The 15,851-nt window shown below is 41.4% G+C and overlaps 2 protein-coding genes across 2 annotated transcripts; one reads left to right on the plus strand and one right to left on the minus strand.

The window, feature by feature from the left end:
• Positions 8,301-8,946, plus strand: LOC109131272 (uncharacterized mitochondrial protein AtMg00310-like). Its single transcript, XM_019241985.1, has 2 exons — positions 8,301-8,721; positions 8,849-8,946. The coding sequence occupies exons 1-2, from the start codon at positions 8,301-8,303 to the stop codon at positions 8,944-8,946; spliced, it is 519 nt and encodes a 172-aa protein (XP_019097530.1).
• Positions 12,198-12,704, minus strand: LOC109131347 (defensin-like protein 141). The gene is made up of 2 exons (XM_019242214.1): positions 12,538-12,704; positions 12,198-12,412 (listed from the first exon to the last, which is right to left on the minus strand). The coding sequence occupies exons 1-2, from the start codon at positions 12,581-12,583 to the stop codon at positions 12,234-12,236; spliced, it is 225 nt and encodes a 74-aa protein (XP_019097759.1). The 5' UTR covers positions 12,584-12,704; the 3' UTR covers positions 12,198-12,233.

Consider the following 15,851-nt stretch of genomic DNA (forward strand, 5'->3'; position numbering starts at 1 on the left):
ACCGGATGAAACTAAACCAGTATAATAGGTATGATACGGAAACATGAAAATTAAATAGCGCATTTCAGTTTTAACTTTATTTATTTATCTTATATGAGTAAATTATTATTTAAAAAACCCATATTAATGAGATAAAAAACAACTCAATTTTTAAACTAGTATGAGGTTGGATTATGAAAGTTAAACACATTCCTAAAAAATACATATACAAACATAATATTGTACATACGTAATATATTATAAACTTAATAGCAAATTTAGTTTTAAAAGTTAACCCTGCAGGTATGTACATATGTACTATAGGATGGTTTTATGCAGGTTTAAAAAGATTAAATCCGTTGCAGAACGAGTGTAACATGGCGGGTTTTAACAATTACACCAACACTAAAACTCTTTATTGAGTTACAAATATATATATATTTACTATACAAACTACAAAATATATCGACATGACAAAATAAATACTATGAAATTTTAACTATAGTAAACAAAAATCGTGTATTGTTTTATACTATACAATAAAAATTATGAGTTCAGTTTTATTCTTTTAATTATAGTAAACTATTTCTTGTTTTAATTATAGTAAACATATTTTTATTCTTGGATAATGTGGTGTCTGAGTTCGATTTCCTATCAAGTGCTGCTTAATGGTCAACCCCGTGGTTCCATTTCGCCAAAACGGGGCTTGCGACAGGAGGATCCTTTATCCCCTTACTTGTTTATTCTTTGTACTGAGGTTTTGATAGCTAATATCAAAAAGGCAGAGAGGGATGAAACAAATTTGGGTATTAAGATTGCCCGTGATTTGCCCCTATTTCTCATTTGCTGTTTGCGGATGATAGTCTGTTTTTCTGTAAAGCGGATGAAGAACAATGTTCAACTGTCATGAATGTCATAGGCAACAATGGTAAAGCATCCGGTCAGGAGGTAAATTTGGATAAGTCCTCTATTATGTTTGGTAAAAAGGTGACTTCAGATGATGTGACCCGAGGACACGGTCACGGTACGTTCGTGGTACGGACGCGGCTTGAGCTCTCGGCCAACTTTCAGTCGGTGAAACTTCTCACGGCCGAGGTTCTGGACTTCGGATCTAGGGGAGAGTCAAACGAGGGAAACGGAGTTTGAAGGAATTCAAACGAGCCGTTCAGGAGATACTCCGGGAAGCCGCGAACAGTTCAATCGGACAGTACGGATGCGGGACGAGCGGGTGGACGTCTTCGAGGGAAACGATAGCGGGAAAGACTTGAGGTGATTCGAGGGGACTCGAGAAAGATGAAAGAGGACAGATGGAGACGTGATGAGAGAAAATACGGATGGATCGTTTGACGACACAAGAGGTTTGGCTCTCCTCTTGATACGGTCGCTAACAAGGGCGAACCCGGTTCGCGACTTGTTAGGGTTTTCTCAAGGTTCAATCCCGGATTGAAGAAAGAGAAGAGTGAGACAAGTTTCAAGAATCTCTCTTGAGGAAAAGTTTTATTTTCATACAAGTCTAAGGAGGAACAAGGGCTTAAGGAGAGTTTAAATAGCTAGGTCTAGATAGGAGCTTAAGGACACGCGGATTCATCTTGATCCGCACATCGTCCTTTTGACGTGTCCCCTTTACAAAGAGAACACATCGCCACCTTTTGACTAACACGCTTAGCCACAAACACTCTCCAACGTTCACAAACATAGGATCAAAAGAGAATATTCTCAAGTTCAAAATTAAACCAAAAATAAGAGGGAAAGAGAGATAACCGCCTTGGCCTTGCGCGTGAAGCAACTTAGCCTTTAGGCGTTTTGCGTTTAGCTCCATGCCTCGTTAAAACCTCCTCCGGTAAAACCCATTGGGACAAACCCGGAGTGAGGAAAAAGAGTACACTTCCTCGCTTAACGACTTGACCGTCTTCACTCTTGGGTAAGAGTGAAGACTAAGCGGACTGAGCCTTCGGAGTCTTCGTTGGGTGGCTGGTGTCGGACGTAGGTTCGGACAAATAGGTTGAGCCGCTGTTTGGCCGCCTTTGCTGAGCTCTTGGAACGTGTGGTGGCTCCGGGAAGGATCGTTGGAGCCTTGGCCACGTCTGAAGAGGTTGCCCTGGTCGCGTCCGATGCGTCTTGGTCAGGCGTCTCGGTCGCGTCCGGCGTGTCTTGGTCTTCTTGGCTGAGGTCGCGTCCTGCGATCACATCATTCCCTCCCCCTTGAAAAGGTTTTGTCCCCAAAACATCTTCGTCTTCACCTACATCAAACGGAACGAGGTCAGTGACATTGAATGAGGTGGATGTACCAAACTCACCTGGAAGCTCAAGTCGGTAGGCGTTATCGTTGATCTTCTCGATGACTCGGAATGGGCCATCTCCTCGCGGGCTGAGCTTGTCCTTGCGTTTCTGCTGGAACCTCTCCGGCCTTAAGTGTAACCAGACCCAATCACCAGGTTTGAACAGCATCGGTTTACGTCCTCGGTTGAGGAAGCGTGCATACTGCTCGTTCCTTCGCTCTATGTTGGCTCGGACCTCCTCGTGCAAAGCCTTGACCATTTCTGCTCGTGCGACTCCGTCTTGATTCTCGGCTTCATTCGGTGGTATAGGGAGGAGATCCAGGGGCGTCAAAGGCTTGAATCCGTATGCGACCTCGAATGGCGACCTTTTCGTAGCTGAATGCACCGCTTGGTTGTATGCAAACTCGATGATCGGAATGCACTCGAGCCAGGAGCCTTTGTTGCTGGCGATAGCTGTGCGGAATAAGGCGCCTATTGATCTGTTGACGACCTCCGTTTGGCCGTCGGTCTGAGGGTGAGCCGCGGTGGAGTACAGTAACTTCGTCCCGAGCTTGCGCCAAATAGTTCGCCAGAAGTGACCAAGAAACTTGGGATCCCGATCGGATATGATGGTGCGCGGAACGCCATGAAGCCTTACGACCTGACTAAAGAACAAGTTCGCCAATTGCACAGCATCATTGTTCTTATTGCATGGAATGAAGTGAGCCATCTTCGAGAACCTATCAACAACCACCATGATACTATCTTTATGCGCCAAGAAGGGTAGGCCGAGGATGAAATCCATGGAGAGATCGATCCATGGTGCGGTGGACACGGGCAAAGGCATGTAGAGGCCATGCGGGTGAGTTGTCGACTTGGAGGTGCGACAAACTATGCAACGGCCGACGTGCTTCTCTACCATACTTCGCATCTTTGGCCAGTAAAAATGCTCCTTGAGCACGGCCAAGGTCTTGGTGATGCCAAAATGACCCGCTAAACCTCCACTATGGGCTTCACGAACTAGCAACTCCCGGATAGAACCATTTGGTATACACAGCCTTCGACCTCTGAACAGGAAACCCTCGTGAATGTAGAACTCGGTGTAGATTCCTTTCCCATGGTTCTGGAAGCAATCTCCAAACTCAGCATCTCCAGCATAAGCATCTTTGATGCTTTCAAAACCCAATACGCGCGCGTCCATTGTGGTGATTAGTGCATGCCGTCTCGACAAGGCGTCGGCGACTACGTTCTCCTTGCCCTTCTTGTACTTAATGACGTATGGAAACGACTCAATGAACTCCAACCATTTCGCATGACATCTCTTGAGGTTGGTCTGGCCGCGGAGGTGCTTGAGAGTTTCGTGATCAGTGTGAATCACAAACTCTCTCGCCAATAGATAATGTTGCCAAACCTCCATGGCACGAACGAGGGCGTATAACTCCTTGTCATACGTAGGGTAATTAAGCGTAGCTCCACTAAGCTTCTCACTAAAGTACGCCACCGGTTTGCCTCCTTGAGTCAGGACAGCTCCGACTCCAACTCCCGACGCATCGCACTCAACCTCAAAAGTTTTGTTGAAGTCGGGCAATGTAAGCAAGGGTGCTTGCGTGAGGCGTTTCTTGAGCTCGGTGAACGCCTTGTCTTGTTCCTCTCCCCATCGAAACTCGCTGTTCTTCTTGATCACGGAGGTGAGAGGCGCGGCGATCGTACTGAAATCTCGCACAAACCTCCGGTAAAAACTGGCTAGGCCGTGGAACGACCGGACTTGAGTGATGCTCGTTGGCGTGGGCCACTCCTCTATTGCGCGTATCTTCTCTCCATCGACCTTGAGGCCCTGCGAACTCACAACAAAGCCTAAAAAGACCAATTCATCAGCAGCAAACACGCACTTTTTCAAGTTTGCGTAGAGTTGCTCTTCGCGGAGGGTAAACAAGACAGCCTCTAGGTGTTTTACATGATCAGTCAAACTAGAGCTATATACCAATATATCATCAAAATAAACCACTACGAATTTATTGATAAACGATCTCAAAACGTGGTTCATAAGACGCATAAAGGTAGAGGGGGCGTTAGAAAGACCGAATGGCATTACCAGCCATTCGTACAAACCCTGTTTTCTCTTGAAGGCCGTCTTCCACTCGTCACCCTCCTTCATCCGAACTTGATGGTAGTCGCTCTTCAGATCGATCTTTGAGAAGACACTGGCGCCGCTAAGCTCGTCTAGCATGTCATCGAGGCGTGGAATGGGGTGGCGGTATTTGATAGTGATGTTGTTGACGGCTCGACAGTCAACGCACATCCTCCATGATCCGTCTTTCTTCGGGACTAGTAGCACTGGTACAGCACACGGACTCAAACTCTCTCGGACGTAACCTTGCGCCATGAGCTCTTTGACTTGTCGCTCAAGCTCCTTCGCCTCTTCGGGGTTGACACGGTAGGCTGGCCGGTTGGGAAGCTGCGCTCCTGGGACTAGATCGATCTGATGTTCGATGCCTCTGATCGGTGGTAGGCCTTCGGGGAGTTCTTCGGGGAACACATCGGCGAATCGCTTGAGGACGCCGCGTATGACCTCCGGTAAGGCTTCTAGTGAACCATCAAGACCTGAAAGCAATGCATCTCGAAACAACATCAAAATCACTTGGGCTGAGTCCTTAAGGGACTTTCTAACATCACCATATTGAATCAGGAAATTCTTTTTATCGTTCGAGTCTTTAGACAACTTGTCTTGCATTTCATGTACTTGCGTGGAGCTCAAGGGTTTCAAGCAAATACGTTTGTTGTCATGAACGAAAAATTATTGGTTAGTATGGCCGCAGTGTGTGGTGCGCTTATCAAACTGCCATGGGCGCCCCAATAAGAGGTGGCTAGCTTGCATAGGCACCACATCACAAAGAACTTGATCCTTATACGGACCGATACTGAATGGGACCGTGACTTGTTCCTTTACTTGGATCACGGTCTTATCATTTAACCATCTCAAGCGATAAGGGCGAGGGTGGTTTGTGGTTTCAAGAGAAAGTTTCTTGACAAGACTGGAACTTGCCACGTTAGTGCAAGAACCTCCATCTATGATCAAGCCACAAACGCGACCACTTACAGTGCATCTCGTGTGGAAAATGTTGTCACGTTGGTTGGCGTCATCCGTGGCTACACCGGCGTTCAGGATGCGGCGTATCATGAGCAGTTCTCCGACCTCGGGTTCCGCAACAGCTTCTTCCAGCTCGGTTTCTCCTCGCACCATTTCTTCAGTGGCCTCATCGTCGGACTCGATCTCGCCAGCCTCGGTCAGTATCATCGTCCGTGCGTTCGGACAATCACGAGCGTAATGGCCTCTCCCTTGACACTTGAAACATACAATGTCGCGGCTCCGGACGTCGGTGGTGTTGCGTCGCGGATCTTGGCGCTCATTGGTGGCCGGCTCCCTAGGTTTGAACCTTGAGTCCGCGCTGGTCGCCTTTGGTTTTTCCGGCAATCGGTTTGATGGCGACGCGTTAGGAGTCCAATTGGTAGCTCCTTGAGTTCGGCCACGAGGCGCAGAGGCGCTCTTCTTCTTGATTTGAGTCTCAATTTGCACCGAGAGATGCAATAACTCCTCAAAGGTTTGATAGGGTTGGCGCTCGACCTTGCGTGCAATGCGTTCTTGCAATCCGTCCAAGAACTGAGCCATGAGTGACTCTTCGGAGTCATCGACTTGCAACCGGTTGCGCAAGTGTTCAAATTCTTCGTAATACTCCTCCACGTTCCGTGCGCCTTGCGTTAGTCGCCGAAACTTCTTCTGGAGCTCGCGGTGGTAGTAGGGAGGCACGTAGCGCCTTCGCATCTCTGCTTTCAAGACCTCCCAAACAGTGATAGGTCGGTCGCGGTTGCGTCGTTGTTCAGCTTCCAGTCGATCCCACCAGGTAAGGGCGTGATCGGTGAATTGTGCCACCGCATATTGGACCTTTCGTAGCTCCGGATAGGCATGGCACGAGTATAAGTGGTCCATGCGACTTTCCCATTCAAGATAGGCCTCGGGGTCTGACTTGCCTGCGAACGTTGGTGGGACCATCTTGTGGTTCGGCTCATAACGTCTCGGACCTTCGTCGTCTTGATCATCATAGCGGTGTCGTCGTCTAGGCATCGGTTCAAAGTCCTCATCGGACAGATCACTCGCCGGCTCGCGTCGTGGTCGCCCTGAGGGTAACGGATCTTCGCGAGGAGGATTCATAAGTTCAATCCTCGTGAGGCGATCAGCTAGTTGCTCTAGGCCGGCTCGTAATGCGGCGAGGGTGACACCAATCTCTGGTGGCGCTGGTGGAATTTCTTCGGCCATCGTACGGACTGGTTGTTGGTGACGTGGCGTGGCTCCGCGGTATAGGTTTGAATTTAAACCTCGCAAAAAGAAAACCACACGTGAGTCTCACACGCTCAAGAGGACCACACAAAGATTCGTTCCACTAACAATGATTGAGGACAGCTATGACACATGCAATCCTATGACTAAAACAAATAAAGCAAAAGCAAAAGTAAAAGTGCTACGCGACAAGAATTGCTTTATGCCTAAGACCGGAAACACAAAAACTAATCGCGAAACTAGCTTTATGGATCTAAAAGTGAGCTCGCAAGAACACAAAGGAACAGAGATATGAACACGAAGAACAAATGCGAATTCTAACAACCTAAGCGGACGAAAGACAATCCTAAGCATGCACCAAATTAAACCAAAAAGAACAAGCGAGTCCTATGGAGCTAAAAGATGCAAGCTTTAAACTCAAAGATTGAAACTTTAAAGGAACAGAGAGTTCTGGAAAGAAACAACCTCGTAGGAGCTTTGAAGCTCTGATACCAAGCTGATGTGACCCGAGGACACGGTCACGGTACGTTCGTGGTACGGACGCGGCTTGAGCTCTCGGCCAACTTTCAGTCTGTGAAACTTCTCACGGCCGAGGTTCTGGACTTCGGATCTAGGGGAGAGTCAAACGAGGGAAACGGAGTTTGAAGGAATTCAAACGAGCCGTTCGGGAGATACTTCGGGAAGCCACGAACGGTTCAATCGGACAGTACGGATGCGGAACGAGCGGGTGGACGTCTTCGAAGGAAACGATAGCGGGAATGATTTGAGGTGGTTCGAGGGGGCTCGAGAAAGATGAAAGAGGACTCGAGTTTAAGAAGAGGACAGATGGAAACGAGGTGAGGGGAAATACGGATGGATCGATTGACGACACAAGAGGTTTGGCTCTCCTCTTGATACGGTCGCTAACAAGGGCGAACCCGGTTCGCGACTTGTTAGGGTTTTCTCAAGGTTCAATCCCGGATTGAAGAAAGAGAAGAGTGAGACAAGTTTCAAGAATCTCTCTTGAGGAAAAGTTTTATTTTCATACAAGTCTAAGGAGGAACAAGGGCTTAAGGAGAGTTTAAATAGCTAGGTCTAGATAGGAGCTTAAGGACACGCGGATTCATCTTGATCCGCACATCGTCCTTTTGACGTGTCCCCTTTACAAAGAGAACACATCGCCACCTTTTGACTAACACGCTTAGCCACAAACACTCTCCAACGTTCACAAACATAGGATCAAAAGAGAATATTCTCAAGTTCAAAATTAAACCAAAAATAAGAGGGAAAGAGAGATAACCGCCTTGGCCTTGCGCGTGAAGCAACTTAGCCTTTAGGCGTTTTGCGTTTTAGCTCCATGCCTCGTTAAAACCTCCTCCGGTAAACCCATTGGGACAAACCCGGAGTGAGGAAAAAGAGTACACTTCCTCGCTTAACGACTTGACCGTCCTCACTCTTGGGTAAGAGTGAAGACTAAGCGGACTGAGCCTTCGGAGTCTTCGTTGGGTGGCTGGTGTCGGACGTAGGTTCGGACAAATAGGTTGAGCTGCTGTTTGGCCGCCTTTGCTGAGCTCTTGGAACGTGTGGTGGCTCCGGGGAGGATCGTTGGAACCTTGGCCACGTCTGAAGAGGTTGCCCTGGTCGCGTCCGGCGTGTCTTGGTCTTCTTGGCTGAGGTCGCGTCCTGCGATCACATCATCAGAGGTCAAGGACAGGGTAAAATCTATCATTGGAATCTCCAAGGAAGGGGGTATGGGTTCCTATTTGGGAATTCCTGAGAGTCTCGGAGGATCAAGAGTTCAAGTCTTCGGTTACGTTCGAGATAGGTTGAATGACTGGGTGAATGGTTGTACAGCAAAATTTTTATCTAAGGGAGGGAAGGAAGTATTACTAAAGTCGGTGGCTTTGGCTCTTCCTACGCATGTTATGTCTTGCTTCAAACTCTCTCAAGTCTTAACGACCAAATTGACGAGTGCAATTTCAAATTTCTGGTGGAGCTCTGATGGGAAAGATTGGGGGCTTCACTGGGTGGCTTGGGATAAAATGTGTAGAGATAAATCGGAGGGAGGTTTGGGATTTTGGGATTTGGAGACCTTCAATGATGCTTTATTGGCTAAACAGTATTGGCGTTTAATACAGTTTCTGAATTCTTTGTTTGCTCAAGTGTTTAGAGGTCGGTACTTTAGAAACAAACATCCGTTGATGGCAAAAAAAACCTTATTCACCCTCCTTTGGGTGGAGAAGTATTTTTTCAACAAAACGTTTAGTGGAAAAAGGTGTCTGATGGACGGTTGGGTCAGGGTCTAACATTTCGGTTTGGCGTGATCCTTGGATTCCTGATCAGCATCCTCGACCTGCAAACGGAATTTATGGAACCAGAGGATATTCAAACTATTAAGAGTTTGCCTATTAGCAAATCTTTTAAGCCAGATCGATTGGTGTGACATTATACACAATCTGGTCGTTACTCGGTTAAGTCAGGTTATAAGGTAGCTCAAGCTATGAAGGCTGAATTTGAATTTGGTCCTAACTGTAATGTCCTGAAGGCTCAGGCTTGTAATCTTCTGGTACCACCTAAAATCAAACACTTTTTCTGGCATATTGCATCTGGCTCTCTTCCGGTGACGATGCGATTAGCTTCTCGGGGAGTTAATTGTGATACGGTATGCAAGAGATGTGATCTAGCGGCAGAGTCTATTAATCATACTTTATTTGAGTGTCCTCATTCCCGTCAGGTTTGGGAGAGGGTTTTTGATGGATTACACACGGACAAGTTCCCTTTTGGTTCGATCTATTCAAATCTAGATTTTATATATGGTAAAGGGTTACCCCTATGGCTTTAGGAGCTACTCACAGTTCGATACCGTGGCTGGTCTGATTCTTATGGAAGGATAGGAATAAAAAAGTTTTCCAAGGGTTACAATCAGAGCCAATAGATATCATTAATCAGGTTTTACGCGAACAATTGTGGTGGGCGGAAGCCCAAATAGCCGCAAGGGATGGCCCCGGTTCGACGGAACCTTTGCATACTCCAGAGATGATAATTCGTTGTCAAGTTGATGGTTCGTGGAAATCTACGGAACCAAATTCAGGTTTAGGATGGTGGTGTGGTGATGGTGAGAATCAGACTTTAGTTATGGGTGCCAGATGTCAACGTTGCAGTGCGTCCCCACTTCATTCGGAGCTGGAAGCATTATTATGGGCGATGTAGTGTATCCTTTCCAGAGGCATTGATTGTCAGAGGTTCGAGACGGATTCTGCAGAGTTAATATCAATGGTGCAAGCTCCGGAGGAGTGGCCGGCTTTCTCTATGCTTCTTAATGAGTTACAGGTGCTTAGTGCCTCCTTGCCTCCTTTCACCCTTTCCAAAATCCCAAAGACGTCCAATGTGAAGACTGATTGTTTAGCTCGTTCTTCTAGATTGCTATTGTCGGAAATGATTTTTGTAAAAAACTTTCCTCCAGTTTGGACAACCAATCTACGAGTTTTATTTTAATTAATGTTAGATTAAAAAAACATTAAATTAAATTAAAACACCAACAAAAATAAGAAAAAATTAAATATATATCAAAAACACAATAAACAAAAATCATGCGGTGTACTGTGGGTTCAAATACAATCGGTGTTATGCATTTGAAGATTATGCTACTTATTTCATGAACATGATGAAGGCTAAATAGTTTGACAAGACATATCTAAAAGAACCTCTATTTTTGTATTGTGATATAAAGGAATAACATCTGACGGGTATTCAGCTGCCCGGTAATCGTCTTCTTCAATTGATTTCATGAGTAGAAGAGAAACCTTTTTTTGTCATTCCATGTTTTTTTTGTTCAAAGCCCTAAGACATGCCTGCTACGCTTCCTTCCTCAATAATCAAAGAATAATTTCCAATTCCCTCTCGTGCTAAAGAACATTATAACAACTCAGTTGTTCAAACCTGATAACGNTTTTTTTTTTTTTTTTTTTTCTGGTATACACGACACTGTTAATAGAGCGATTCAGGTATTTCATTGTTTCCTTTTTTCCCTATCTCTTACAAGATAAAAAATATAAAACAAAAATATAAAAGAAAAATCTGGCCCATCAACAATAGCTTAGTATTCACACTTATTGACTCATTAATATTTACATGTAAATAATTTTAGTAATATTAAATCTAATCTAAATAATTCAATATTTTATGGTGAGTAATAATCATACAATTCACTAATACAACTCTATAGTAAAGAATACCAAATGTTTTACATAAAAATTTAACAAAAATCGATCCCTAGTATGGTCTTAAGTAAACTTTATTATATGATGATTTATATAAAATGCAATTAACTAATTTAAAATCAACTTTATTTTTAAAATTATACTCAATTTGAACTTAGTTATTTATTCTTTCTTGATAGTTTTAAATTACAAATTTAAACCTCTAATAACAATATCATTTATACACAATCCCGTGCGCCGTCGGTCGGGTCCTCCGTTGATTCCGGCGACGAAGAGGACCCTGTGGCTCATGGTGCTTCATCCGTGAACCGGCGCATCAACTAGGCAACTTTCTCAGATCAGAATCAAGGGAGAAGTGGAGAGGAGAAGCTTCTGCGCGACACTGTTGGTGAGAGCTCCACCGCCGGTGTAGCGACGTGGTGCAGAAGAAGGAGATCCACGGCGAGGTACGAGTGAGAACGGCGGTTAGATCTGCATGCCGGAGATTCTAGAGGTTTTGTTGCGCCGCTGTTCGATGGGGGAGGTCGTCTGCGGCAAGGCGGAGCTAAGCCACCGTCGAAGGTTTGCGGATCTACTCCCTACCGCTATTTCTCTCTCACGGCTAAGCATCGATCTCCTCGACAAAGGTAAGCTCGGTCATCTTCTTCCTCCTCGCCCACGGCTCTACGGTGGCGGAATGGCAACGGATCCTGGATCACCATCTCCGTTCGACTCACGACGTTCAGGCACACCGGAAGTCCTGATCCGGTGTGAATCCGCAAATCTTGAACGGCGGCTGCAATGAGTTCTTCATTTGCAGATTACGGTTTCCTGAACTGGTTCAGGAAACCGAGTCGGTTCTGTTTTCTGTAAATTTTGTTTGGTTTGATGTACCCGGTTTAGGCCCTAAGGGGATTTTGATGGGTCTAAATCCGGAAATAGCCAATTGGGCAACTATTAATATTAATTGAAAGCCTTTTAACAAAAAAAAAATATATATATCATTTATACACAAACAGATACAACAATGATGAAAAACGGATTTACACTATGTTTTCGGAACGAGAACCTCCTGTATCGGGGATTAATTTAGTTGATATTTGTCAATCTAATGAGGTTGTCGTTCTTATAGCTATCATCTATTAGATGGAGCTCCAAAATTGTTTAGTCTTGATATCCAATGTACAACACATAAATTTGTTGTTAGACTATTTTCAATTATTTAATCTATGATACCAAAATTTTTGTTAGTTTTTGTATGATGAAAGTTTTTTGTTAATTTTTATCTTCTGGTAAACTGTTTTTTTAGTTGATTTAGGATTCACATTTTCAGTTTCTAGATTGTAGTTTGAGAAGGTGGAGAACAGTTAGTCATATTTCATCTATCTAAAATGGATAGCAAGTAAACACGATTTATTAATTAGTTTTAAATTTATTATAAGTGAAAGATATAGATCAGATGATATAAAATAAAATTAAAAAACTTTAGACGCAAGGATAATAACAATAGCATTTGAGGGTGGAGTTGCCTTCTGGATCGACGCATCGACCCAAGCCCTGCCGTTTCTGTAGGCATAGAGCGCTACAGTTCCCAGCACCACAATCTATTTCTTCTAAAACCTCGTTGCATTGTCCTTGTCCTTCAATCTCATTCACCATCATCCCTACACAAATATAATCATAATAACATAAAAATTATCAGTTTCTTTTTTGTTTACGAAAAATAAAAAACACATGATTTTTAAAAGAGATTTAGAGCATGATATGATACAATATATTAAAAACAAACCTAGAATAAAAATGATGAAGAAAGCACAAACGATGAATTTGGTCATTTTTGTGTGATAATTTAGAGTTTTTGAATTACAAATATAATGGCAATAGTAGTGGTCCTGGGTCAAAAATAAATAACACAGGGCACAGGGATATATATATATATATATATGATATCAGAAAATAAAAGAATACGGATTTCTGAAGATTTTATTGATGAATTTTGGTAAGTAATTTAAAAAATCTTTTCATTTAGAGTATAGAATCTCTTTTTTTTTTCTTTTTTGTTTGACAACAATAGATTAGCTCAAAGAGTAAATAATCTCTATTATATCTATACTAGTATTTTTGCAGCAGTTTTTGTTCAAAAAAAAACTTTTTGGAAAGTTTTTACATTTAATGCATTGACTTTAATATTAGTTACCAAAACTTCAAAATTAATTATAGGTAAGATTTAAAAAAAAAATTGAGCTAATCTATTATTGTCAAAAAAAAAAAAAAAAGAGATTCTATACTCAAAATTAAAGAAATTTTTGTACCTCATTCAAACATAAATACAGTAAAACCTCTATAAATTAATAATGTTGGGACCAAGATATTTTATTAATTTATAGTGATATTAATTTATCTATAAATTAATAATAATTATTTTCTATTGCAAATTAATAATTATTAATTTATAGATATATTTTTATTTTTTAATTTTTTAAAATTATGAATTGAGAATATTTTAGCAAAATAAGATTATATTTTTGGATGTTGTAATTTTATGGTTTAGGAATTGAACTTGTAATATTTAAAAAAACATTATTGACAATTAATTACAAATACTATAGACAAATTGACTTATATACATACATACATAAATTCAATTTCATGAATAATAATATCAATTGTCCTATTTTAATAGTCTTTCAAATTATCAAATTGTAAATGATGAATATCTAAAAACTGAAAACTTAAAAAATTTAACTATTTTTATGACATGTTATAGAATATTTTAGAGATAGAGTTATAGTTTGAAAATACAACATTACAACTGTTCTAGAGAAATGAGCTTTAAGATAAAAATACATTATTATATCAGTATATATATATATATGTATAAATTTACATGATTATTAATTTATGATATTATTGGGACCATATTTTACATGAGAATTTCAAAAAAATTATTATCTTATTATCTTATCGAATTTTGTTAATTTTTACACTGGCCCGACTTGGGACCAGCAAAATTTATTAATTTATAGTGTTTATTAATTTATAGAGTATTAATTTATAGAGGTTTTACTGTATATGATTCTCTTTCATTTTTATTTGAATTTATATTTAAATTATCTTGAATTATTCTATAATACATTTAGTTAATAAAAATTGTGATTTTTTCCTGCATATGATGTAATACAAAATTTTAAAAACGAACATATATTACTCAATAGATGAATAAAAAAATACAGATACAATATCCCACATCATCTAAAAAAATTGGGCAATGGTTCAGAGTCATACTATAAAGAGACCAAAATGATTCTGAATACAAATGAGTAGAAATCTTGATTTATCAGGCATTCAAACTTTAAAAAATTTTATTTGGTTTATTCTGGTTCTTTATTTTACAGATTTTTAAAAGGTTAAATATGAAAAACTATTTAGAACTTTTAAAAAGTTATATATGATAAATATTATACCGTAGATACACAGTAAATATTAAAAATTAAGATGATATAGTGTGAGTTAAAATATCTTGGGACGGGTTATATAGCGGGACGGGTTTTGTCGATATTTATATAAATTAGAAAATATCATTAATTTGGTGTTACATGGTGAATCGACCAACCTTTTTTTTTTAAATAATAAATAATAAATAATAATATAAATAACTACAACTAGTGGTCTCATACCCACTAGCCACCTAACCACAACCACAACCAACAGCGGAATAACAATACCAATATCCAGTTAATATAATAACTAATATTCATAACATCAGCAATATCCAATAATCAAATAACATAAATCATAGAACCAGCAACCTAGCAATGTTCTAATGACCCAACTCTAGCAACCTAGCAATGCCAGACAACATAAAACCGAGTCCCTAGAACATCCTCCTCTTCATTGCCTTGATTCCACGATCACACTTTGCGTTTACTTGCACCACAAACACACATTGCAATGCATAAGTATTTAATAAACACTCAGTAAGACAATCCTCCCATCTACTGGGCTATACACACAAGCAATAGAGTCATCTCTAACCATCAAACAACAATCAACAATCAACAATAACGAACCAGGACTGTGCATCGACCGACACCAACAAGCATCGACCGACGCCACATGGGGATGCATCGACCGATGCAAGTGTAACTTGCATCGACCGACACCCAATCTACATCGACCGACGCATGCTCGACGTAACACGAAAACCCTAGAGTTTTACGCGCCGTCCTCGCACTTGCATCGACCGACGCAGGATATGCATCGATCGACGCAACGTCGAGCATCGTGTTTTCCCCGAAGCTTCTCGCTGGATCTTCGTTCCTACAACCACAAAACTCGATCCCAAGCCACAAGAAAGCTTCCTAACATCCATAGCAACGATCTAACAAGCCTAACATCACAAAACAAGCAGATTAAAGAGTTCTCTAGCTTAGATAAGCCATGGTAATGCACTTACCTTTGCCACAGAAGAATCTGAACCTCTAACAAACAAGAATAAGCCTCTAGGAAGCTCCTACAACGATCCCAGCTACATATCTCACCAAGAAACGCCACAAATCTCCAGAAATCACCACAAACGTTCAAGAACAGTTCTCTCTTCCTTTTGTTTCTCAAAAACGGTTAAAGTCGTCTAATGAGACAAAAAGAACGACTTAAGGGTTTTCCCTTCCCTTTTGCCCAAAATGCAGCGTTTGACTTAAATCAAAACGCACGAAATTGAGCCAGCATCGACCGATGCTCCTACAGCATCGATCGATGCACATCCCAAACCGGGATTCCAGTTCACGGATGTTACACATGGGTAAAACATCATTTCATTATTTTGTTAACACTGTCGGTATCATAAAATAGATATATCTAATTAAATTGATTAAATAAATATTATGTAAAAAATAAATTATATTATGGTATTATATGGTTTATTTAACAATTATTATATAATTATAACATATTTAACTAACAAATACAATTTATAATTTAAATATTTTAGTTATAAATAATTTTTCCGCGGTGTACTGTGGGTACTAATCTAGTATCACTTAAAGAAATTGTATCCTTTGTCCAAAAAAAAAAAGAAATTGTATCCAAATTTCCCAACCAATT

Source organism: Camelina sativa, chromosome 20, assembly GCF_000633955.1.
Source record: "Camelina sativa cultivar DH55 chromosome 20, Cs, whole genome shotgun sequence".
In the NCBI taxonomy this organism is placed as follows: domain Eukaryota; kingdom Viridiplantae; phylum Streptophyta; class Magnoliopsida; order Brassicales; family Brassicaceae; genus Camelina; species Camelina sativa.